The sequence below is a fragment of the Ammodytes marinus genome, assembly GCF_949987685.1.
Source record: "Ammodytes marinus genome assembly, chromosome: 15".
Taxonomy (NCBI): domain Eukaryota; kingdom Metazoa; phylum Chordata; class Actinopteri; order Uranoscopiformes; family Ammodytidae; genus Ammodytes; species Ammodytes marinus.
In genome coordinates this window covers 18030358-18056384 of record NC_137219.1, presented here as the reverse complement: position 1 = coordinate 18056384, position 26027 = coordinate 18030358, and the positions used below count along the sequence as shown (strand labels likewise).

Genomic DNA, 26027 nt, shown 5'->3' with positions numbered 1-26027 from the left:
TTCTGTACAACACATGTTATTAGGTGAACCACACCAGTGCCTCCGCTTACATTTATGATGCAATTTATAAAAAGCCACTGGCTCATTTACCTAGTGTTATTTATTTAGTTTTTAATATTGACATTGAATGTTGGTTCACTTCCTTTTAATACAAGAGTCTTTCAGGAGCTGACAAATTTGCACCACTTTCCTCCTCCCTTTAAGCTCCGTCTCCCTAGTGACTGAGCAATACAGCACACCGTGGAAGGACAAAAATGGCCTGGATATGACGCTGCCATGCTGTTCCCTTCCTCTAGATCACCCCTGAAAACCACTCTGGCATTTCTATCGGGTCCCACAGGACAAGGTGTTATGCAAGTGTGATCTGAAGGAAAAATTGGGACATAAAGAGATACTCAATCTTAAAGAGCTACTGTGCTTTCTTCATTCTCCTCAAAAACACAAGAGTCTACTTTGAGTTGTCCCATCCTGGAAAAAGGTCTTGGAGCTTGATCCAACCCACCCGGGAACATTAGATGCCTTTGGGTTCTTGTACCTGTCCAAAGATTTCATGTATACCAAGTTACCTATTGCTCTTTCGGTGCATGAAAAATAAATAAATAAACCTTTGAAAAATTCATGCCTATGCCAGATGGAAATGTCAAGGCTAAGAGCAGTCTGTTGTCTTCCTGTGCTAACAGGCTATTAGAGGATTTCTCCTGGCTTCCTTGCTTTAAAAAAATTAACTTTTTTTCAGCAGGGCTGTTGAGGACCCGGTGGTATCCCGGTTGGCGTGTCCATAGGTGTGTTTCTTTGACCGGTGAGGTGCTTCAGTCTGAGCTCCTCTCTGAACTCATAGCCTAGGAGGTTGGGTTCATGGTTGCAGAGATGAGCGTAGGCATCAGCTAAAGCCCGGATGTGGGGTATGGTGAGTTCCGTCGGGCGCAGTGTGGGGTCCACATCTGCTCTCTGCATCATCTCCTGTGTCAGCTCAACACGACACGCCTCAGGGAACAACTTTCTGGAGGGTAACAAAAAAAATGAAGAAATGATTCCTCCACTCAGGTCGCTTTGATATCTTAATGATCATGCATGTTTAATGGTATGATAGTTCAAACAGGAAGAAACTATCCCTCAGCAATTATTTTGAACCTGTGAAGCTAATTGAAATCACACAAAGGGCTAGAAGTGCTCATGCATTGTTAATGCGTTCCACTGCCGTGCTCCATAGTCAAGGGATGCACATACTGACACTAAACTCACAAAGAGAGAACTTCTCAAACACAAGAAAGAGCAGCTATAATTCATATGTCCAATTTCCATTCATGTTGATGGCTCTTATACAGATAAGCTCTCTCTCTCTCTGAATATTAAACTAAGAGAGATGGCTTTTTTTATTTTTAAAAGACATTTCCTTTCGTTAGATGTTCTTCTGTATTCTTTCTCTGAGGGTTGATGAGCAATAGCCAATTCCACACACTTTGTGCAGTACAGATGCTTTTTAAGCGCTTCATCGCTGGTGCCTCCTCTACAATTTGGTGCCACTGCTGCCAACCCACTGCAGTTACATAAAAATGTGCTGCCTCGTCTTCCTGTGCAACCTAAATGACTCATAATTACTGCTCTCTTTCACACAGCCAGTTTTCTTTTGTTATCTGGGCCTACACAGTGGCTTCGGGAAGTATTCAGACGCCTTCACTTTTTGCATACTCTATTATGTTTTAGATGTTATTTGAAGATGAAAGTGTCATGTTGCCCATGAAAAAAGTTTTTTTGCAAATTAATTGAAAAACTAAAGTTAAATCTCTTATTTTATATTCAGAATATTGCTTTAGTACTTTGTGAAAGCCCTTCAGTTTTACAGTTTCAGGTTTTCTTGGTAATTATCTACAAGCTTTGCACATCTTGGAAGTTTAGCCCCTTTTTCCTGGCAGATTTGTCTGAGATTGGATGAGAAGTGTTTGTATCCACAGACTTGTGCTTAGCTCCTGAGACGAGCCAGGGGGACTCAATCAAGTAGACAGACACTCAAGAACAAGTAAAGAAAACAGTATGACCCTGACCACTATTTGGATTGCCACAGCAAAGGGCCTAAATACAAACATGTAAATGTGAATTAGAGAGTTCAGGTTGGTGGCAAGAATTGTTGACTTTGCCAAGAATTTGTCAATTTGATCAATTTGAAGTGTCATCTACAAACCAATAGAGTGTTTGAAAAGTGAAGGGGTCGACTTTCTGAAGCCACTTTACACTTTCCCAACCAGCCTGGGGGTGATGGGCAGCGTGCACATGCAAGATGGCATGTGGGCTTGTTGCTGGTGGTTTTGAACAGAGCTCTGAGGGTGCTCTGGAGTATGATTGATAGATGATTTTAGTTACAGAAAGGAGTAAAAAAAAGGAGTGTCTATTTCGAGTGGTGTTTGTGCCACAAAATTTGAATCCAAAAAAACATTCTAATTAATGAGGAGATGAGGTCGGTCGCCGTTGTAAGAACACAGGGAATGAAAAATGTAGAGAGAATGATAGATGAGGATAAGACTTGATTAAAAAGTAAAAAAAGAAAGAGAGGAAAGAGAGGTTAGATCCTTTACAAGATCCATCAAGCTGTATATTTGTGCTTACTCTACTCCTTTATGGCAGTGCTTCCTGCGGAACTGGAAGATGTTCCTGACGACTTTCTCCACCAGCTTGAAGGGCTGTTGGATCTGGGGCCGGACCAGAGGAGTGAAGTGAACTACGCCCACGTCCACCTACGCACACACACACACACACACACACACACACACACACACACACACACACACACACACACACACACACACACACACACACACACACACACACACACACACACACACACACACACACACACACACACACACACACACACACACACACACACACACACACACACACACACACACACACACACACACACACACACACAGAGACAGACAGACAGCAAGAAGAGTGTTCTCATGGGACTGAAGAAACAGAGTAACTGGACAGAGAGGGTAGGTGTGAGCAGAAAAATGCTGGAGAGAAAAGGTTGCCTGACAAATGGCAAGAAAGATAAAAAGCTGGGCAAAGAGAGAGAGAGAGAGACAGAGACAGAGAGAGAGAGAGAAAGAGGAAGAGGGATCAACACAATGGGATAAAAGAAAAGAGCAAAGGCAGAAAATAAGATGACGCAGCAATGGCTTGCTGGTAAGCCAGTTCCAGTTGCCACAGTAACACCTGTGCGATGGACCATAGACACTGAGCCTCTCCCTCTCTCTTTCTTTCCTGTCTGCTGTCTTCCCGTCTCTGCATCACAACAGAGTTTCCTAACATCCACAAGCCTGACTACTTTGGCACTCTCCTCTTAATCCTACCATCCTCTCTATCCGGCTCTACTGTTTCCCACTGAGCGTAAAACCGGTAGAGTGTGAGCATATGTTTATATATTCAGTGATGGGTACGTTGGGCAGCAACGGAGCTAATATCCTGCTTACGGAAGATTCTGAGAACACAAGTAAAAGGACTACTATTCTCTTATACCTATTAATTATAGTACCACTATATATTAAGTACTATTAAGTATAGTAACACTTTTTCATCTGTTTATGAAAATGTGTTCCAAGACTTTTAGCCAAGTAGTTCCTCATTTAACATTTAGCAAACCATTTCAACTACATGTTTTAACTGTTCCAGTGTAACTGGGGGGTGGTGGTAACTTGGCACCAGTTCTTCATTAGCTGCTGTCTCTTGATCCTTATGAGTCACCACTAAGTCAACATGACACAGTGTTGAGGTAATCGTGCCAGACTCAGCTGAACCTAACTATAGCTCTCAAATCACTCCCTCTTAAACTTTTTAGGCAGATATACAGTACATCCAATCGTTCTCTCTTTGTTGTATTCCTTGCCCTTTAAAGGATTGTCAACCCTCTTTATCTCCTGAATGCCATGATGGGGATCAAAGTAATTAAATTACATTAAAAAACTATCTCTCAAATGTCTGGATCTCTGCGTTTTGCAGCACAAAGAAGGCCATCATCTTCCAAGCGTGTTTCACATGATGCACTTCAGTCCTGTGAGTTATGACTTTTAAGGGTCTACTGCACAATCTGAGGGATACTCTACTGTGTAAACCAATGGCACAGCCAGACAGCGGGCAGCAGAGCAGAGCAGTCGCCTGTCTGTTTTTTCCATCTTTGGTAATAGTCTTACTAGTGAAGGAGCACTAAGAGGGACTGTACTCTCCCTGGCTGACAATGAGGCACAGAGGAAAAACATCAGCAGCAAAAAAAAAAAAACACACAAGCAGCAAAAACATTTCATTGCCCTTTAGTGCTTCTTGGCTTTGAGTGAAAGACGCTTTATACAGCAAGTTTTAATAAAATGGACATCTATATTAGTATCTCACACGTCCACCTGGATGGAAAATACTTTAAAATCAATAATAATGGCAATACACCCTATTCAGCTTTCAAGATGAAGACAGATGTTGCACACTACATGTGCAAGTATGTCATTGAGAGGAGACATAGCTATTAAAGAATAAAGCTAGAGGTGCATGAAAGGGAATGTTACACCCGCAGCATGTTTACATTTTAGGGCACGTCTTGCAAAAACCTGTATACGTGCTCCCCCTCTTACTCCTACAAACATGATAAAAGGACATCTAATTCCCCTCAGACTGTATGCCCTGACGGAGCTCCTCGTGCCTTCTTGTATTTCTGGGTTGGGTGACTCACTCTCCTTCACTGCTGCCTTTTGCTTTCCCAGGCTATGGGGCTGGCGTCGGTAATTAGGGGAGGACGACTAAAGTGGTCCATGGACATGTGGCGGATTTCTAATGAGCTGTTTAGATTCCATTTTTGTGTGAACAACTGAGGTAGCGCTTGAGAGCACTTGTAAACCGCAGCGCTATCTTTTATCAGATCTATAGATCCACAGGCAGGCCAGAGATGCCAGGCTGCTGCTGAGATTCCTGCCGCAGTGGCGTTTATTGGGGATGGCAGTGGTGGAGTCTGTCTGTCTATACAGCCCTGAAGGCTAGCTGCAACAATAGTGCAGAAAAAGCCTCAAACTCCTCTGCTCAGAATTAAATGGTTTGACATGGAGGAAGAAAAGAAGGATGTTATAATTTGAAACTGCAAGTGCCTGTGCTGTAAAGCTGTTGAGTTAATCTCATGATAAATGTTAATGTTGATCTCTATCATGTTTAACACAGTGTTAACATTGAATGATGACTTCATAGTATATTTGTAGAGTCAGTAATGGCCTTGGGCCTCTTCTTGATGAGTCTATTATTAATACACTCACCCTTTTAGTTCAGATGATGCATTTTAAATACAAAGGCCATTGGGCAGGTGTTTAGAGGGCATTGTGAGCTGTCGCTGCATCAATTGGGAGCACTTGTAAACTGCATCAATTGGATAGGATTTTGATAGTGATTTTATATTTGGATTGCAAAATATTTTTATCAATGCTATCGTGATGCAAGATCAGACCACCATATGTTAGGAAGAAGCAATCAAAAAAGAAATGTCTTTAATTTCACTCTCTGCTGGAATAATTAGGCCATTTATATTCCACACTTCATGATTTAGGAGAGGAGCAGGGGGAAAATTCGATATTGGGACTATACAGGCAGCAGCATTCCAGCCATCAGCCTGTCCAAGTCACTTTGCTGTTATGATTTATGTATGGCCTTGCTACACGGCTTCACTAGGTAGCACCACTAGAATATATCGTGCTCCCTGCCATTAATCCTTCCCCTGATAACCTCAACATGCAAGGAAACTCCGTCTTAAATCACACGCCGTCACCTGGGTTCTCCATAGAGGTGCTATGAACATGCTTTCACTACCCCGCCCTCCCCCATGCAACCTCTCAAACACTGTGCAGCTGGCAGATGCTGAACTGGGGTGGCAGACCGACTTATTGACCCTATCTGACAAGTTTAATATCGCTTCCTCGCTCAGGTTCTCATATCTCTCACCTCTCTCAGCTCTTCTTTAAACGACTGGCAGTAAGGATCATACATTCAGATAGAGACTGGAAATGCTCTGACGGTAAACATTTCTTGTAGGCTTGAGCAAACAATTGTATTTAGCAGTGGGAAAAAAACAAGTGAATCATTCCTAATTTGGTCTCTAAATTAGGTTGTTATATAAGGATCCATATTCCAGCTCATTAAATGTATCTTGCTCCAGCTCTCTCAATCGGGGCTAATTTGATTAGAGCTTTTTGAAAAGGAAGACTTCAAAGATTCACATGGACTTATAACCTGCGTCTCCCCTTACATATGGTATATACAATAAACAATCTGATAAACCTTGCATTTGTATTTCTTATGTAAAAAGGTCTACTACTCCTGATTCCCCTGGTGGAGCTTTGAAAGGGGGAAAATATGAGATAACTCCATCTATAAAGGTCACACTTACATATTAACATCCTTGTGCATTATCATATTTCAGGTGTTCGACCATCCCAAAGGTTAGCAGGGAACTCGATTACTCCAGCCTTACTTTTACCCTGTGGTTCTCCAGCTTAACTTTACCCTATTTCCACCTCTGATGTCTCCTTCTTGGTCAGTTCTTGCCCAGTGGCACGTGACTAGTCATTCTTCAAGTCCCTCTAAGCGCTTGGGGCACTGTGGCACCTGACCCACCAAACATTTGCGCTAACATAAAGGCAGGTTCTGAGCATGAGCAGTGGGGGTGGAAGAAAAGCTATACAGTACATACAACCAGGGAATAAAAGAGAGAAAAAGCTCCCAGAGATCCTGCAACTACAGAGGGAAGAGTTGCATTAATCATGACAATACCTTGAGAAGACAACCTCCATTACATCAGTGGAGGGAGACAGCCTCTCAGAGAAGAGAAGGCAGCAGTCGATGTCGCTGACTATACTAAGCTGATGTTGCTTGAGGGGTTTGTGGAGGAAGGGCTTTGGCTTCCTGTGCAGGCACTTCCCATGAAACCTCCCAAGGCATTCACATTCAGGGCTGTTAGCCCTAGCCCTTTGACAAGATCAGCTCATTGGAGAAATGCTTTCGTCAAAGAAGAAGCTTGAACTTTGACCAAAAATGTGAAATTGAATTTACTGGGCGCAGTGGAATAACAAATGAGGACAACGTGGGAAAATCTGTTTTGTTGGGATATTTAAAAACTCATAAATGCCATTCCACATATATCACTCGGGATTCAGTCTTAATGGAATACGCTAAAGAGTCTCATTAATCAAGCTAATGCCGGTAATTCCGCAACACGTCACAAATGTTTTGTCTCGGGACAGGTTTACACCTTTTATGTAGGCTGAAACTGGACCTGTGCCCTGCTCAACGACAAGATTGCATTGACAGCGACATCACAGCTATCACACAACACCTTATGCATCTCCGCTCTAGAAGAAAGAAAACTATGAGCACATAAACCAATTATGCAAGGAAGGACATAAAAGAGGAAAATGCAAATGGGGACGATAAAAGCCCCCCCTTGTGTGGGCAAAAGAGAGCGTGGCTGGTCCGGCTGTGCCTCAGAGCTATGCTGCACAAAGGCTCGTGAGATCTGCTATGAGGTGATAAAATAAAAGGGAACCACGCTCATCATACGTACGCAATATCTTTACACATCACAGTGTCACACGGCTGCACTCAACGGGCCCATGCTTACTATGTTTTGCTCTTTTCTCCTTCCATCTTTTTCTCCCCTTTTATCCACTCCATTTATAATCCATTCATTTATTTATCAACATCACCATCAGCACTTAGGATGTCATCGGTAACAGGTCATACACGTAATACTGAAGCGTGCCTATTGAAAGGTGGAGAATGTGTCTTCCTGCTGCAGCGGTTTCCCACAAGGAGCCCAGAAAATGTAGTGCTGAAGGTCGACACCAACATCGCACCGGAGGTAATGTGGTGTGTGCAACGTCCCCGCATGCTGGCTAGATCTCATTTTAAGAAAGGGTCTCTTAGGGCTAGTTTCATGGGGAGAACAGTGTTGACTGGAGACAGCATTGGGCCATAATAAAACAAACAGATCAATAGGTAAAGAAATCAATTGCTACCAACCGAGCTGCACGTAATGGCAACACACCACAGTGGTCAATGCCTGGGCGTCCTACTGTAAAAGTGTGGGGGGTGGGTAGGCAAAATTATTTCCCACAGCTGGCTGCTTTTGCCAACGCAGCAAAATACAAGCAACACACATCTGCCTTTCCAAGGGTAAAGTTTCCAAGGGTATCATGCCCATTAGTCCACCTCTCTCATTTTGTCCTTTTTGTCATTCATGAATCAAGGCCGTCCTAGCCACTCCTAACCCTGTTGTATGTCGTCCTACTGAGACGAGAGGAAAGACAGCAGAGTAGCAGCTGGGAGTTTTTAGACTCCTGCAGACGTATGCCTGATGAAGATGATGCCCCGGGGAGGGTCACTTTTGGCATGGTGGGGCTGGGGTGCACATGCTCCTCTGGCCTCTGGACCAACACACAAAGCTTCATAGAAAATGAGCTCAGCTGGTCATAATGATAATAGATTTTATTTTTGTCTTAATTAGAATACTCTGCCCAGTTGTGTAGTGGGGGTTCTGTTTGGAACTGGTATCTAGACTTTGCATCTTGGCCGTTTCTTATCTTTTAACAACAGCACTGCTGCATAATGATTAAGCTGCTTAGCAACTCAATAAAGGAATTGGATAGATTTATTTTGAATGTATTGTCGTTGTCGGTCCAAACTGAATTTTAGCTGAAGAAACAAATTATGTCACCCTCTACAGTAAACTACAACCTGTTTGAGCAACAAATAAACACCATTCTACACTAAGGCATGCCTTCATATTATGTTAGATGAAAGATGATGCCATTTTTGTCGTTTAATTTGAGCTTTTCAACGTAATGGGAAGGGGTAGCCTACAATAGGATACATTTTGTAGGCTATTGATATACACTTGATACATTTATTACAAAACTGTTGTTTTCATAAAAATGGACTCGCAAGATGAATAGGTAGGATACAGAATTTTCACAACTAGCCTAAATATAGGTCAAATATCCTTGTAACACAGCTTTTTGATGTATCCAATAGTTGTCTGTGGAAACAGAGCGTGACATAGGCCTATAGGCCTACTGTAGGCTATAGGTAGAAGTAGGCAGCATAATCAAAAAAGACTCGAGAAAACACAAAACCTTTGCTATCTGACCCTGTAGGCCTAATTTAGGCTGTAGCCTATAGCCAAGGTGTCATAGGGACTATTTCTTTGGGGGGGGGGTGGGGGGGGGGGGGAAACAATCAGAAGTCTGAAGACTATTTATTGGACATTGTTTATGGAGGGACACATTGCCAATTAAACTTTGTACAAATTACATTCGCAGAACCACGACACATTATTTAATTGCAAATAAATAACCCAAAGCTTTCTGCATTGGCACCTATGGTTCCTTTAGCCAACTCCGATCAAGGCCAAACTGCTGTCACGACGATAGTTTGATTATTAACAGTGGCAGGATATGGCTTTTATGAAGTGTATTACGTTATACAGATCAGTGCTTTAATTTACCTATTTGTTTTGTTTTATCAACTAGATGGGTATTATTTCTGAAGTGAAACGCGTAGTAGGCTAGGCTTGGCAGGTGTAGTCCGTTAGTGATGGAGTAACGGTCCGGCCGTTGGTTTTCGTCATAAAAGGAGGTGACGGCAGAACGGAACGGTACAGTCAGTGACGTTAAACCGTTTTAAAGTTGTTGTGAGAAAGACACCCCTACTCTACAGCACGCTCGCGCATACGCCGGCGAGGAGAAAGAGAAAGAGAGAGAGAAAGAGAAAGAGAGAGAGAGAAATAGAGAGAGAGCGCTACGGTTATTCCTCCCAGGCTCCTGCCAAAGCCTGTGAGGTCCATAGAGCTGGGATGTCCTCTCATACGCTGTTGCTAAGGAAATGGATGGCTTTAATGGATCCGCGGTCCGGGCTGAATTCTCCTCCTCGCCCCCTCATCAGCCTGCTGTCTTTCAGTGTGTGACTGTGTGTGTTTACAGGAACCACTGCGAACAACGTGACGCGTCAGCTCTGCACCAGCCGGGGTAAGGGATTATTTCAACATCGCTCTCCCCTTTTCTTGGACCGCAAAATAACAGCAAACAATTGGACTGAGTTTAGAGATCACGACGTGTTCATTTAGATTAGCGACACCACAAAACGCCAAGGAAGTCCTACAAAATAGTAGGCTAATAAAGAAGGAACTGACGGTAGCCTACGTTCACAAAGTTTAATTCTAGCGGCTGAACTTAACTGAACGAACTGGTATTGTACATGAAGATAACGTTTTGTAACAGTTCAAAAAAGGTAAGCTCATTTTATTAGCTAAACGGCACCGAAATCAAAGTGGTAGAATGTATAGTAGCTATATGAGTGGGGTAAGGGCACTGCAGCTTTAAGTCCACACAGCTATTGAGCATTACAAATACCACAAACTAATTTCTCCCTCTCCAATGACAGCTCCATGTGGCTAAGGAGAAGGAGAAGACAGCTCAGAGGAAATGCACTAATGCACAACAGCCCCAGTGTTTTGCTTACCTGCTGTATAGTCAGCCAGTGCCAGCTCGTGCATCACGCTGCCCTTTGTTTCCAGACAGAAAAGTCTTTGCTTATGTATAGTGAATGAGGGGAGAGGGGACCCACTCAGTACAATTCTCATTTCAATCTCTCTCCTCCAGCCCAGTGGAGCCGCAGCTGAGGAGCTGAGCATTTGACCAGCAGCTGGTGCGGCACCGAGGCAGAGAGACGGCTGGACAGTTTGAGACCACGAGCCTGGCTGGCGCTGGGTGAATGCCGCCTGGCGAGGACGAGGGCTGAGGCGGCAGCAACATCAACTTTAAAAAAAGGAGCATGGCATCCACGGGCATGCAGATATTTGGATTTGTCCTGGCACTCTTGGGCATAATGGGTGCCATGGTGGCCACTCTGCTGCCCAACTGGAAGGTCAGCGCAGATGTGGGCTCCAACATCATTACGGCCATTTCCCAGATGCAGGGTCTGTGGATGGACTGCACATGGTACAGCACGGGCATGTTCAGTTGCACACTGAAGTATTCGGTGCTTTCACTACCTGCGTACCTGCAGACTGCACGCACCACCATGGTGCTCTGCTGCGTACTGGCTGCCTTGGGCCTCTGCCTGGCATCCCTGGGACTAAAGTGCACACGTTGGGGAGGAGGACGGCGCTCCAAGCGGCACGCCGCCATCGCCAGTGGTGGCTGCTTTGTCGCTGCGGGCTTCCTGTGTCTGGTGCCTGCTTCCTGGTTTACCAACGAGGTCATCACCAACTTCCTGGACTCCAGTGTGCCCGAGAGCAATAAGTTTGAGCCTGGGGGGGCTGTGTACGTGGCCTTTGTTTCAGCAGGATTCCTCTTTATGGGGGGGTCCATCTTCTGTATGTCCTGCTCGGGGAAGAGGCACGGCCCCCACGACCTGGTCCTGCTCCCTCCCCCTGATAAACTACTGCTCCAGCAGCAACAGCTGCTCCATCAGCAGGAGCTCCAGCACCAGTACTGCTCTCTCTCCCCTTTAGACAATAAGACCGGCTACAGCCTGCAGGACTATGTGTAATAAAGCAGCGCTGTGTATACACTACGGCTAAAAGGAGACCAGCCTGAGGGGGGAACCATCGCTACACACAAGGCTCTACTCCAGATGGAGGTGGGGAAAATATGAGTGGAGGGCAACAACTTTGAATACATTTTCCCCTCTTTGTCTATCTCTTGCTCGTCTACCTTTTTCTGTTTTGCAAGCACAAGCAGTGGAGGTATTCCCTAAGCAGCGCTTTGGAGCAGTGTGAATGTGTAAGGAGCCAGGATAAGGTGCTGCAGCATCGACGGAAGCCACTAACCAAATGCAGACATCCTTCATCGTCAGTAAATCACAGTTACAGTTCCCTCGGGAATGGATTAAGCAAATAAGGAAAGCCTTCTGTGCAGATTATTTTTTCCCCTCGCCAAAGGTTTGAAATGATGGAAAGAAAGCAATCATTTAGCTGCTATTTGCAATCGTTTGATACCCCCCTCCCCGTTGACTAAATAGGCAATATAACGCCTGAGAGCAGTAAGTGGAAACCCCTTTCATAGCAAGCCATTGTAATTTTTCGTATACTTATCCACTAGAATGCTGGGTGGAAATTGATTGAAATAAATGGTCATATCTTTGTTAGTTACTAGACTGATGTTGATATTTTGGCTCGAAAAAGCATGCTGTGTGGAGCCTGTCTGTGTATTAATACAGCGGAATGCCTGGTAGAAGACTGAGACATAGCCACAAAATGCCTGTGCCTGAAAAGCTGTAGAAACATTACCCTGTTGTAACTGTTCAAAGAGGACTGTCAGGAGGAGTGGATTGTGGGCAGCTGGGCTGGATTTGAGACAGAAAATGCAAACAGTTGTCCGTCTCTCTCTCTGTCTGCAGGTGGAAATTTAGAGAGAGTGGGAGAGAAATGAATAAGAAGAGATTCAATCCTCTAACGTAGAGAACTATCTGATATGGTGTTTCGATATTTCCATTCAGATGAAAACATACTGCCTGTAGGAGCTACCCATCCAAATCCATCTACCCATTCCTGCATGCTCAGACACACACACGCTTACTAATGTTATGTGTGTGTATTTGTGAACACAGTAAACACTCAGACACGGAGGCTTTTTGCATGTGCTTTTCACTCCTGTCATCCTCCTCCGCACTGCCATGGAAACAGAATCCGCCATTCAAATACTTATATTGTCTGGGTGCATGTCAGTGAGTGATTTGGACTTGTTTTTTTTAGGGGGGGAGCATCTTTTTTTTCTCTAGCCGTGGCGCCATAAGCTTTAATCAGAGCCAGTGCTTACTGTCCTCTAATCTTGTTTGTTAGGCAGCGTCGCTGTTATGTTGTCAAAGGTTTAAGAAAATAAATGCTCCTCTTTGCTGCCCAATGCTATGGTGTCTACACCATTTAAGCAGACTCTCAAGGATGAACATATTTTTAAATGGTGCAGTGGCAGAGAGAGAGGCGACAAAGCAAAAGCAAGTAAAGCAGACGCTTCTTCTTGAGTCACGGCTGAATGAGTAGCTGTGTGGCAGGCAGCTAAAAAAGGTTTGAGTCATTCTCCATATGTGACTTGTTTTCCAAGTGCGTCAGCAGTGTGCATATGCTTCCAGTCTACACCTGGCTGGCTGGTCTCGGTGTCTTAAATTGGAGCCACTTGACTCTACCACTAGTCCCCCTGTCTCCTACCTGTCACTCTCTTCGTTCCCCCCCCCCCCCCCCCTAGTCCCCCCGTCCTGCTTGTGTCACATGTCACATAGATACTATCGCTGACAAGAGAAAGCTGATGCATGTTGAAAGCATGGCCACCAAACACACACCCGCACACATCAACAAAACTCCCACCTATTTTTGTGGGATGTCAGTGGCACTGTCACGCTTTGACACAGCCATGCTGTCTACTCTTCACTGGGGTAAAAGGATATCAGAGGAATATTGTTTGTGTGCTTGAGACAGGCATTGGCAGTGATGTATAGGACTGCACATTCTCTCCTTCTCTCTCATAAACATGCAGCTTCCTGGGGGAGAGCAGATGGCTAAGCCCAGCTCGCCACCTGCAGGCTATTGCCAGCAAGCCACGGGCATCTCCGCAGGGCACTGCTGCCGGCCCTGGCAGCCCCTCTAGGGCCAGGTTTTTACCCCTACCTTGACTTGGTTCATCTTGCCCAGCACAGACTATAGCCGACATTACTGGCCTCCTGACAATAACTCACTGCCCTAGGCACCATAACCGATGCAATAAACAAAGTAAAGAATGTGCCATGTCATCAACCAATACTGACACGTTTCTGTATGTGTTTTTTGAGAATGTGCCAAATCGTCTTATGATGACACGTTTTAATACTATCTGGAGTTCTTTCTCATTGTTTTTTTTTAAATGCTTTGTTTTTACATGAATTATACTTTGGCAAATATTTTATGGATTTGTGAGACTGAGACTTTGTCTCAAGTCAACTAGATGCTTGTGGACAGACCAGTGTATAGCTTTTGAGGGTTATTTTAAATCCTCTTTATTCCTCATTTCCCCAAAGCACACCAAGACTTTACTGGGCATGAGACAGACATTGGAAAGACACGAGTGTGGTATTTTGTGTGTTTGTATTAGGAATTCTGGTTCACTGTAAGTCTTCACAAGTATCTAGGCTTCTAAAGGTGTTTGTCTTTACTGAAAGATCAGGATTCCCTCTGATTGTTTCAATATAAAATACAATATCATTTTCATGCCATATCTTCTTTATAAGAAGACTACTCAATGCACCTTTACCTCTGTTACTTTATTTGACAGCAGTTTGAAATGGCTGAGCAATCCAAGCTCCCTGGACCAGTAGAAATACATAACACTACTGGCACTCTGGTAGAAAACAAAGGGAAACTATTTCTGTCTGATAGGATTCAGCACGGAAACAGGAGCTAAGGATTTCTCTTTTTTTCATGGCTGTGCAGCTTGATCATCAGCACGCAATTTCATTCGCTTATAAATGGCCAGAGTGCAAAGTGACAAGGTCCTAAAAGTCTAAAGAGTAACAACTCTCCTGCATATACTGTAACAAGACATAAAATTATCATTTTGATAATTGCCGCTTATTTCCGTGGATGCTTTAGCACTTCTTACGTTGCCAGAGCATATTTGTGATGATGAACAGTTCACAAGTTCTGATACAGTTGTCTCAATGTGCTTGTGCAAGTAGTTCTATTTTTTACCAATAAAACTATTTTGTGAACGCAACGTTAAGCCATGCATGTAGTCTGTTGTTTGCTTTAATGCTTGAGATGCGGATAAGGACAGAGATAGCATTCACCTTCCTGCCAAATGTACAGATTGTTGGATAGGACAGGCTGTGCAGAGTGTGGGCAGGCAGGCTGCTCATACGCAGCACCCAGGAATACAAAGGGATCAGTCCAACTTAAAACAAAAGGCATCCATAAAACATGGCTGTGTGCAAAAGGGTTTTGAAGACGGAATTACCATACCACACCCAGCCTTTTCCAATCATTCCTAACTGATCTGATAGCATGGGCTAATAGATTAAAAGAATCATAACAACCCCTGTGGGAGGTTAAGGGAATGGGGGTTATCTCTGTTGTCAGCCGGATCTGACACAGAGTCATGAGGTTACTGACATGTAGAGCTGCTGTTGATAATCATTGAAGATGACCACAAAAGAAGGCATTCACATAATAGCCAAACAGACTCCAGCTGAAATGTATCACTAACATGAATGTGCACCAATATAACTGCAATAAGCAAGTGGAAGCTTATTCCAAATATATCTATGTATGTACCTGCTAATAAATAACAAGCAAACTGCTGTGCAGGAATGCCAAATATATAAATGTATAAACAGAGACTCCAAGTAGAGCAAGTGGAGTTGAATCAATTAGTCAATCAGCAGAAAAATCATGTGCAACCATTTTGTAGATGGATTCATTTTTAAGGTCAATTTGTGAGGCAGAAATGCATAATTCACTGGGTGACAGCTACTTCATTGTAAGCATAGTTTTTGGTCTAATGTTATTATAATTTAAATATATTTGGGTATTGGGCTAATGTAATTATAATTTGAATATATTCGGGTCTTGGGCCGAGTTATTATTGGAGCTGCAGTCTTCGACTGTAAGAATTTCCTTCTCAGTACATTACTTAGTTGCGATTGAACTGATATGAAATTAATTCAAGTGATTCTGATCAACAATTACATTGTTTCATGTTGTGCATTTGTCAAAAAGGTATATATTCATTATAAGAGATATTAAACGTGCAAATATCTATATCGGTATGGGCCTCAAATAACAAAAAAAGACACAGCTGCTCCAAGTCTTCGGCATGACTTGCTGCATGAAGATGTGTTTAGCCTTGAGCAGAATACTGTACAGTATGTTTTTCACCTTTACTATCCGTGTCATACAGCCTATAGATTTTAAAAGGCAGCACCTCTAAAATTCTCACTTTCCAAGAGAATTCGGGCTCTCGACGATCGGAGCCTCGTAGACGCCGACTGAGTGGGTAAGTGCCTTCCCGAAACAAACATAGATTATTCAAGGCTCTCCCGCTCTCATTCTCCCACTCCTCTTGGTTATGCAACAAGAGTGCAGATCAAATAACTACTCATCTCGTGGGGAAACGCTAATAAGATCCGCTCCTCTGTGTATTTAACCTACATTTTCCATCAAAAGACTTTTACCCCATGTTACCGCGGTGACAGTTCCTGAATGGGAGCTTAGATGAGGGGAGGTGAGCGCTCGTCGGTTTGAGGCAGGGGTTAATCAGGCGTTGAACCTCTCTGCCACGTCAAACTCGCTGATTATTTTATTGACCTGCTTGACCGGCAAATAACCTCTTTGAAGATCAGCCACAAAAAAAAGATAAGTAAGAAATGTGGAAAACAATGAGACAATGGCTGAACCCACAGGAGCATTCATTAACTCCACTAGTCATGCTGGCAGACACAAAGAGCTAGACAGACAGTGGAACATGTTAAAGGGGGAGTCAGTGATTCTGGAGAATGCTTGTTAATTTTTTTAATGAAATCAGCAAATATCTCCTCACGGTCCGCTACATGTCTAGTGTCCATACTGTATGTGGGCGGTAAAATATCCAGTGTTAACACACAGTCTGAGCTATATAAACAAAGGGTATGTAAACATAGCTGGCAAAATGCCCGTTTACAGAGCCTAGGCTGTGTATTAATAGCAGCTTTCTTTTTTCAGCACAAACAGTTCATACTAGCGGATCGTGATTAGATATTACCGATTTTGACCAAAAGTGATTTTGACAAAAAACATTCTCCAGAATTGCTGACTCCACCTTTAAGGACTTGTCATGATCACCACATTCCTTGAAATAAAGCAAGCAATCCAATCCCTCCGTCGCCTGTACCTAATGTGCGTCTCTTTGTTCTGGACAGCAGTTATGCTAATTGAGGTCCATATTGGAGATGTAATGCGGCCATCAGCACTGGGGGAGAATGACCTTCCTTTGTTTGGAGCTGCTCTCCAGTGGTCTCAGTGCTCATACGAGGCTGTGGGAATAATAGCAATGACCTTGACTGAACAGTTAACTGCTGAGAAAGGCAGTAAAAAGCTGTGGGGATGACAGACAGAGCGCTTGTAGGAAAACAATACATTCTGACAGTTCAAAAGGAGACCCCTTAAATATTTCAGCCTGGAGCACGGGGCGGGACGCGTGGCCCGGGACGATTCTGTAAGCTGAAGGTGAGGCAGGCTAAACTGGTTTTGTTGCAATCGATATCTCTCTTGATGAAAACGGTCACTGTAGAGAATGACTGTATATTGACACAATACTACGATGCTTATGGGAGAGCACAGAAACAAAAACAAGCTAATGCAGAGGCATACTTTAAAAAATGGACAGGAGGCTCGATACAGACGCCTTTGGTTTATGGAGCGATAAAATCCTTTCTTTTTTAGGATTGTGCAAAACCTCCCATTGCATTCAACCCACACCCTCAGTAGCTCAAAAACTGTCTGACATGAAGACATGAAATCAAACTGCATGAAGCTGAAATGGGAGCCCTTAAAGTTAATAGCTTATGGATTGATGCTTCCCCATTATGGCGATGCCTTTTTCCCCACCGACTTCATTAGTTATCAGTGTATCTTAGCACTGCCAGCAATTTACTAATTTGAAGCCAACCTGCCCTTTACTGGGACAGGGTTTAAGCATTACTCCTCAAATTCCTGCATATTCTCTCTGCATGCTCACTAACTTAACATAGCTGAAGTTGCCAAACACTGAGCGCTGACTGTGAGCGATCCCGGCACCGTTTCTTGTTAGGAGGAGCTAAAGATCTCTGGAGATTTTCAAAAGCCAGCTATGCCAAGCTCGGCATTTTGTTTAAGGGAGGGAGGAGGGAGGAGGGAGGACGGCGGCAACTATAAGCAGCAGCAGCTTATTTTTAGCTTTTCTTTACCTTGTGTCTGTGATGTTTTGAGTCCAAGCCTTCAGGCGTTTACCGCGACGGCACGGAGTCATTGAAATAACTTTCGCCGATACTCTTGATACCACGTTTGACCTCGTTTGTGGGGATAAGAATAGGCCGAGATGAATTGTGTGCCTGTAAAGTGTGTGACAGTGGGAAGTGAAAAAAGCAGGGCAGCCTTCTCTGAATGGATTCTCAGTCTTTACTGTTAAGGCGAGAGGAGGGCCACTTCAGGTCACAGAGCAGGTATATCCATCACATAGGCTGCCACTGCATTACAACAGACTGAGGTGGGTCACATTCAACACTAAAATACACTCTAAATTCAAAAGGATATACATCCTTTGCTACATAAAACAGCTGCTGACACCGTAGCCGTGAAATAAAACAAAACAGATCAGGAAGACATATCACCTATCTGAATGCAAAGGTGTGTGTAGCTGCTGGATTCCAAATTCTGCAATACAACTGCCAGCCATAATAAATGTTCAATGCAGCGTCACCAAATTTAATTTAGGCTCTGCTAATCTGTCCTGTGCTTCTGGTCCACGACGCTGTACAAGGCGAACATCTGTAGGGCTCTCCTCCTGTGAGGCTCAGTTAGTTGGGGGGTGATGGCTGATGCAGCCATTACTCAGAGAGAGCTGACGACCGGCCCAGACAACCATCTGCTGGAGGTACGCCTCGCTCTCCTCTCAGATCGATCTCTGTCATGAATCTGTCTTGTAGCGCTGCGTACTGGTGAGGAGCAATCTTGGCTGTCTTTCACTTGTTTTTCTTACATCCCTTTCCAGCTTTTTTCCTTCCGTTCATTCTATCCACACACATATCCGATCTGGGCTTTGTTCAATTCTCACCTCTCCTTGCTTGGGCTGGGTATTGAAGTTGAATACTTTTTTGGCACCGACCGAAATGCCTCGATACTATTGAGTATTGAAACATTTCTTGACTTTCAACGTCAGTGAGCCAATAGGAAAGCAGCATGCTTAATGTGTCAAGATCTTATAGTGCTGGCTGCGTGGTGCTGCAGTGGCTCAGGAGACAGGATAGTTGTGGTAATCTGAAGGCACTACATTCCTACGATTTTAGCTTATTTTAAGTTTTGTTTATTGATATTCTGTAAAAATGCCAATGAGCTGAAAAATAAAACTTAGATCTTTTTCACCATAATGTGTAATGTCATCTTGTTAAAACTGATAGAGGAAAATATCGTTCAGATATCGGTATCGAAAAATGTTCCGACGATGCCCAGCCCTACTCCTTGCCTTTAGTCTTTTATCTCACTGTGGTTTCAGTCACTTCACACTGATTCCTCTCTCCATCCATCTTTTATTTTTTTATTGTCAGCAACACTTGTTAGCGAGATGTGGCGCTCTGTAGGAGCTCTTGAGAGGAGGCGGCAGGTTGCCCGTGATGGAGCATCTATTGCTCGCCTTATGGACCTGCCCATGAGGACCAGGAGTTGATTTAAATCACATTCTGCAGAGGAAGCAGAGAGGAGCGGGAAGCAGAGAGGAGCGGGAAGAGAGACGAGCAAGTCGACACACACACACACACACACACACACACACACACACACTCTCTTTACTCTTTGCAAATCAGCTTTCTAGGGCCGTGAAGATGAAGCTGGATGATTGGATGTCCGTGCTGAAGATGTGAACTCTTGATGGAAGCGTTCACTCAAACCCTCCTTGACCCCTGAGCAGAATGCTAATGAGAAATGTGTATAATGAAGCAGAAGCAGCAGAATAGCTGTCCCTATTAGCGGTTTGCTTCCTTACAGAGATGTTTATGATATTCATATAGCTGTGAATGACAGAGGCAATTTGAAGCTCACTCAATCCGTCTGTGCATTGGAGACTTAACAGGAGGCGAGTGACTAACAAGGAAAGGGAGGCAGGTGTGATCTTCAGTAGGACAGACCTAGGAGTGAGCGCTCAGGCTGCCTGAGGGGAACACCATCAAAAGGAGCCAATCGGCGCTCTCAGAAACCTTCAAGGACAATCTCAGTCACTCGATGTGACACAAGAAGAGGTGCAGTCCGGGGGCGAGGAGAACAAGACGGACAGATTAAAACAGCAAGGATAAGAGCCTATCTGCCCACACCACGTCAATATGGGCCCCAGCAGCTGCTAATTTAAAATGGATTCAACATTTCCCCATCTCATTATCCCTTTAGCCTGCGCAAGCTACATCCTATAGGCACAAATCAACCGACACTTCCCCCCGCCCCCCTCGCCTTTGACTGAAGCTATTTTCTCATAATTGTATTTGGTTCAGTTATTTCATCGCTTTTTTCTGAGGCTCTTTGTGACTCACTCTTTGTTTGATTACACAGTATTAACCCACTTCAGATGTTTTTCACAGTCCAATTATTGCCATATATGTGTAATACAGCACCTGCGCATTTGAATTCGCTATAATGTACAAGAGGTGCCATTGGTGAATCTGACCAGCCAGGGACATTTTCCTTTCACCGAAATGTTCATAAATATAGAAATAGCTTGTATACGTGACTGAGCGAACCTGTTCCAGGATAGCCATGACCCGCTCAAAGCTGCTTCAGACATGACATAGCCAAGCATACAAAGACCTCTTCATTAGCAAAATCAGTGATCCCAAAGCTTCAGTGGGAACAAGATAATACCAACCATTGAGCCGGTTCATTGGCAGTAGGTATGAAGCACAGTCACACACACTGCCTTAAAAAGAGCACACACATGTTGCAGATACCGGGAGCGAAAGACAGAAAAAAAGTAGATATAGAGGGAAAGGTCTTCAATATTTTGCAGACAGTGTTACTCCGCCATTATAATTGACTTCAGCCATTTAAAAGTGGGACTCAGCGATTCCGTAGAACATTTGTTGTCAAAATCTATTTTTTGTCAGAATGAGTGAACAAAGCACCGTAGCTAACAACAATGCCAGGTAACAGTGCCTAAGCTGTGCATTAACACAGTTTTTTTTTCCAGGGCAAACCTTTCATTAGGGTAGCGGATGGTGAGCAGATATTCAATGTTTTTGACAAAAAAAGTAATTTTGACGACTTGTCTTCTCCTGAATGGCTGACTCCATCTTGACATCCATCAGTTGCTTCTGTCACCCTCAGCCGTGTACAGTAATAACTGTACTTATGCATTTATATTATGACAGTATTGTATTTGCCTTCTGACAATATGGGTCAGTTTTATAGCCAAACCACTGCTTTAGCTAGAAGTCCATATTTCTCTGTGTCACTCATATCCTCATCCCCCCCTCCTACCAGCCTTTGATGGTGTCCTGTAAATCAGGCAGGACATTTTTATTGTTCATGCACATTCCGCGTAATTACTCTTGTGTGCACCAGTAAACAATGCAGAGCCATAGAGCTTTTCATGAATTATACTACATGACACAACTAGTAAAAAAAAAATGGCACAATGCAGAGAGTAGGATAGCATTAATATAGTCAATGTGCTCTCTGATCCTTCACAGGAGCGGCAGCCGGCCTGCTCATCAAACAGCCATCATCTCTACTAATGATATCAATCCGACCAAGTGTCCATTAAAACATTTAGTGTGTGGATAGACGGGCCTGTGTAGGCATGTGGGAGGCGCCAATTCATCTGCATTCCACGCACATGCAATGCAAGTTCACATTTATACATATACCACATGTATGCTAGCAGGCACACACACAGGTTTGCTGAAATGCATCACTTTTTGACACACAAGAAAAAAACACTCAAGGGGTAAAGTGGAATGCACAGAAAGGCAGCTGTGCAGAGTGTGATAAAATAATCATTTGGAGCCATCTCTTCTAAGAGAATGAACAATCAGCTGTGGTCCCATTCACTCCGCTGCGTTTTGCTTCCCAAAGGAGATCAAATATTTACCAAAAGTGGGTCTCCTAAAGAGCTTCAACCTCTTTAAGGGACCAACAGTCTCCACATCTGATATCAACCTAACACCTATCCTTTCATTCAGGAAAAAGAAAAACATGGTTTCATTTGTACAAAATGAAAGACTGAGAGCTCCTCAGTCTTTCAAAAGAGTTGTGCGTCTATTATCTCAAGCCGACACTGATATTCCACATTTGTCAGCCGTACTTTTATTTTGCTTTCAATGTGGCCCTTACTCCTATTATAAATCCATACCCCAAAACAAACCTTGCATTATCATGTTACGCAAGAATGAGTGCTTTTCCTTTGCCACTAATACACAATACACACACATGGGCTAAAAGACAAAACGAGAGAAAGAGAGAAAATTGTCCTTAAAAAAAGAAGAACCGAGCCCTCATTACAAAGCGCAGTTTGATCGCGCCACATTTCAAATACCCAGCAGGCATCATTAGAACCCAGAAAGGGTCCACAGACAGAGGCAGAGGCAACAATGATTCAACACAGTCTAAATGAAGCCTTAGAGCAAAAAGGAGGGAGGGAGAAATGAGCGATGGTGACATGATGAGGGACCAGATGAGGAGCAGAGAGCAGGACACCCCACTGTTATCTTACAGTAGGGTAAGAAGAACTGTGAAATAGTCATGCACCATGTTGACAGCCAGTGTTTAAATACAAGCGCTAAAGGTCAAAATCCACATTATACTTTCATAACGCTGCATCATTTTGCTAAATGTGTTCTGAAGGTTGACACTACTATTGTAGCACCACTCCCAAAGGGTGTACATGTGTTGCTTTGAACATGTTGGCAAGAAAGAGGGGAGAGGAAGACAGTGTATAGCTGTGGCCCGTTTATTGCAAAAGTCAGCATTAAATTCAATTCAATGGTCTGCCATGTCGAGCAGAAGCCGGTCTGATTGTCTGGTTAATAAAACTGGTCTCGAGAACAAAATAACCAACTATTTCTCTTTGCCAAATGCACTTTAGACACATTGGCTTGATTGTCTTTTTTGACTTAAAGTGGTAATGTTAAGTATAGAGATATACTAAGTATTATTATGAAAGTGAAATCCTACCTTTGGTTTAGGGACAAAGGCTCGTCCAGGGATTGTGAAGCAGTTGCGTACTGTGCAGAGATACTGAGCCATGATGGACAGACGGCTCCTCTGTTTGCTGGCTGTGCTGGCCGTCAACCTCTGGATGGAGAGAGAAACAACTACAAATGAGTGCATATTCATATGGTCAAATTCTACTACATGAAGACAAAAAAACTGGAAGTATGTAAGTTTATCCTTATTATGGTTTAATGTGTCATTATTAGAAAATAGTTAGCAAATGTCATTCAATCCTCCTCTGAATGCTTTGAATGGCCTAAAAGACAAAAGCAGGAGTTGTGTGTATCATGATTGATTATAGATCAATAAATCTATATCTAATCATAACCTAATCTGGAAATAAGCCATTAATTACACTGTATTTTCATAGAGCAATAGCAAATCAGCACAACCATGATGCCATGTGTAAACTTCATACCAACAGGCCAATAAAGCTTTTTTTTTTAGTAATGCAACGATTTGGCTTGTCAATACAGCAGCATGCTGATGACACACATACACCTCTCAGCAGTTGTTCACCCACCTCTACGACCTCTTTCTGGAAGGTGAGAGTGAGGCGGGTGCGTCCGTAGGCGAAGGGCCCCGTCCTGTTGGCGATGCTCTCCAGCCACTTGATGATGAGCGGGGTCGAGACGTTGAACGGGAGATTCCCTATGACGTGAAGGTTCGGCGGATCTGCGGAGCCATTGCATGCACATTAAAGTTCCCACGGATTTGCTACACATGACCACCACAAATGCTCTCATCATTTCATATTCTCACCTTCCTCCCATGTCTTGGAGATAATTCCCGGGAATCCTCGGTCCATTCTGTAGGTGAGTATGTCGCCGTGGACGATCCTCACCCTCCCCGGTGCCGCCTCGGACAACAGCTGTGGAAACGGGTGGATGTGAAACGAAATGCCAAAAAAAACTTAAAGGAAAACCTCAATACCCATCAGTCACACTGCAGGTGGCTAACGATGCTGCAGCTGGAAATAGATCAACTGGTCTCACACAACTGACAGATCCGCTCAATGACCTGATGACCTTGAGAACATGGAGCATGTGCCAGTGTCATTGTGAATGCTGACTTTTACCTTCAGCCCTGGGATGAAGCGTGTGTCCTTCTCCACCACGAGCAGGTCGGCCGCCCCGGCATTGAGTATGGAGCGGGTGAGACCCCCAGGTCCGGGACCCACCTCACACACATGGGCGTCCCTCAAATTGCCCGCCTGACGCACTATTTTGTCTGAAGAGATGGAGATGGATGACTGTCTCAATAGTCTATTTCATCAATATTTTGCAGCATATAATTGGTAAAATTACTACTAACTTAATTCAACTCATGCATCACATAAATGACAGTATTCCTCGCAATCAAATGTCTTCATCAGAGTCTCGGCTGGGTTTCTCAATTAAGATTGATAGTGGTGGGATATTGCAATACCTGTCTGCCTCTGTGTGATGAAGAAGATGAGGTGCATTAATCTAACAGTCACCTTGCCCAAGGACATGGGAGCAGATCATGACTGCACTGCATCACTGATAATTACATTAAGGCTCGGGCTCTGCAAAAGGCTACAAACAATTGACTCGGTCCGTTCACATTAGCGGGAGATCCACTCAACCGCACCCACGCAGAAAAGCCTGTCGGTTTCAATGCTTTAGGACAAGGCTGTGCCGAGCCATGCAATCAAGTGTGCACTGACAAAAACAAACCACTGTGCCCCTCAGTGTAGCCACAGTAACAAGGAGCAGGCGCCAGTGGGTATTGGTGCACTGCAGATAGGAGGATAGGAGGGAGAGAAAGACAAAGAGAGAGTGAGGCACACTACTAACCTGTGAGCCTCAAGTCCAAGAGAAAGTTCTGGGAGAGCTGTTTCTCAGCTCGCAGGTTGTACAGCTTTATGAGCTCGCCCACCGTGGGCAAGGGAGGCAGACGGAATGACGCCAGCTTCCCCGGGGCAGCCATCATTCAGGTGAATACTGAGAAAAACAAACACACACACACAAAAGGTGAGGGAAACCTTGATGTATTAGCTCCCTCAGAGGCAAAGCGATTCTGAAGCCGAGGAGCATACTTGTCTTAAAATATTCAAAAGGGCATGTGTGGGACATTTGTGGTATGAACAACCCGACAGTAATACTATTCCATAGTTGTTATGAAGAGTATGTTTAGACAACATTGACCTTTTGAAGAGCAGATACAGCAAGGCAATGTGTGTGCAGATTAGTATTAAGACATTTCAGCATTTCCCTTTACAATTGTGATTCAGCTAATTGATTGAGTGGGCTATACATATATATTCAGGCTCAAACTAATGCAAACATGCAGGACCGATATTGATATTTTTAATCAGTGGCTTTCTGTCCATCCCCCAAGTTATCCATTTCAATTACATCTTTATAGGGTCATGGGATTGATTTCCAATGTCTAGCCTTAAACTGATGCTGATGAGCAGACTGCTGAGGTTAGTCTGTATTTTATAGGCTACTAGGAGCTCGTGCACCACCTAGCGGCGTTACAACAGAGTGCAGAATGATCAATATACAGAAAGACACAAAATACATGAAGTGTTCTTTCACTTTCACACCTTGAAAACAAGATCTTAAATTCGGACTTTTAAACTGTGCTGGTACAGGTAGCCTAAGTCACATTGACAGTAAGGCAATTAGCATAATGCACTCTTAAACACAACATTAGCGGTAAAGTAGCCTACTTTTACAATACACCAGCGTCAAGTGCCCGTGGGAGTTACATACAACTCTGCCATTTAAGACTGAACAATTCACTTTGAACTCTTGTTGACAAAGCCCTGAGATGTGATACTCTGCTCTTGACACAGTTGATAGCATTTGCAGCTAACGTTAGCTTTCGGTCCAAATGCCTTTAGCACAGCGCGCGAGACAACAATCCCTGAGTTTAGGCGGACCGCTTCGCACGGGTTTCCTAAAACCCCGAGATAAGACAAAGAACAGACAACACAACTAGCACACGGAGGTGACAATACACAAGAGTTCACCCCACGTTTCTCACCGGTGTCGCTTTCCTCTGTTATGTATCCGCATTCGTC

At 43.8% G+C, this 26027-nt stretch overlaps 2 protein-coding genes across 2 annotated transcripts; one reads left to right on the top strand and one right to left on the bottom strand.

Moving 5' to 3' along the window:
• Window positions 1-26027, bottom strand: tfb1m (transcription factor B1, mitochondrial). The gene is made up of 8 exons (XM_080041980.1): window positions 25991-26027; window positions 24793-24939; window positions 24051-24202; window positions 23735-23843; window positions 23496-23647; window positions 22934-23053; window positions 2602-2729; window positions 1-1000 (listed from the first exon to the last, which is right to left on the bottom strand). The coding sequence occupies exons 2-8, from the start codon at window positions 24926-24928 to the stop codon at window positions 733-735; spliced, it is 1065 nt and encodes a 354-aa protein (XP_079898106.1). The 5' UTR covers window positions 24929-24939; window positions 25991-26027; the 3' UTR covers window positions 1-732.
• Window positions 10843-11571, top strand: LOC307262163 (claudin-20; the record flags this gene model as incomplete). Its single annotated transcript, XM_080042942.1, has 1 exon — window positions 10843-11571. Exon 1 carries the CDS (start codon window positions 10852-10854, stop codon window positions 11569-11571), a length of 720 nt encoding a protein of 239 aa, XP_079899068.1. The 5' UTR covers window positions 10843-10851.

Bases quoted from the DNA above. Each gene is read 5' to 3' on its own strand.
- tfb1m (XM_080041980.1), bottom strand. From the start codon at position 24,928: ATGATGGCTGCCCCGGGGAAGCTGGCGTCATTCCGTCTGCCTCCCTTG. The intron at 2,730-22,933 runs GTAGGATTTCAC...GTGTGTGCGTAG, and splicing joins CCTTTGTCCCTAAACCAAAG to GTGGACGTGGGCGTAGTTCA. The intron at 1,001-2,601 runs GTAAGCACAAAT...GTTACCCTCCAG, and splicing joins CACTGCCATAAAGGAGTAGA to AAAGTTGTTCCCTGAGGCGT.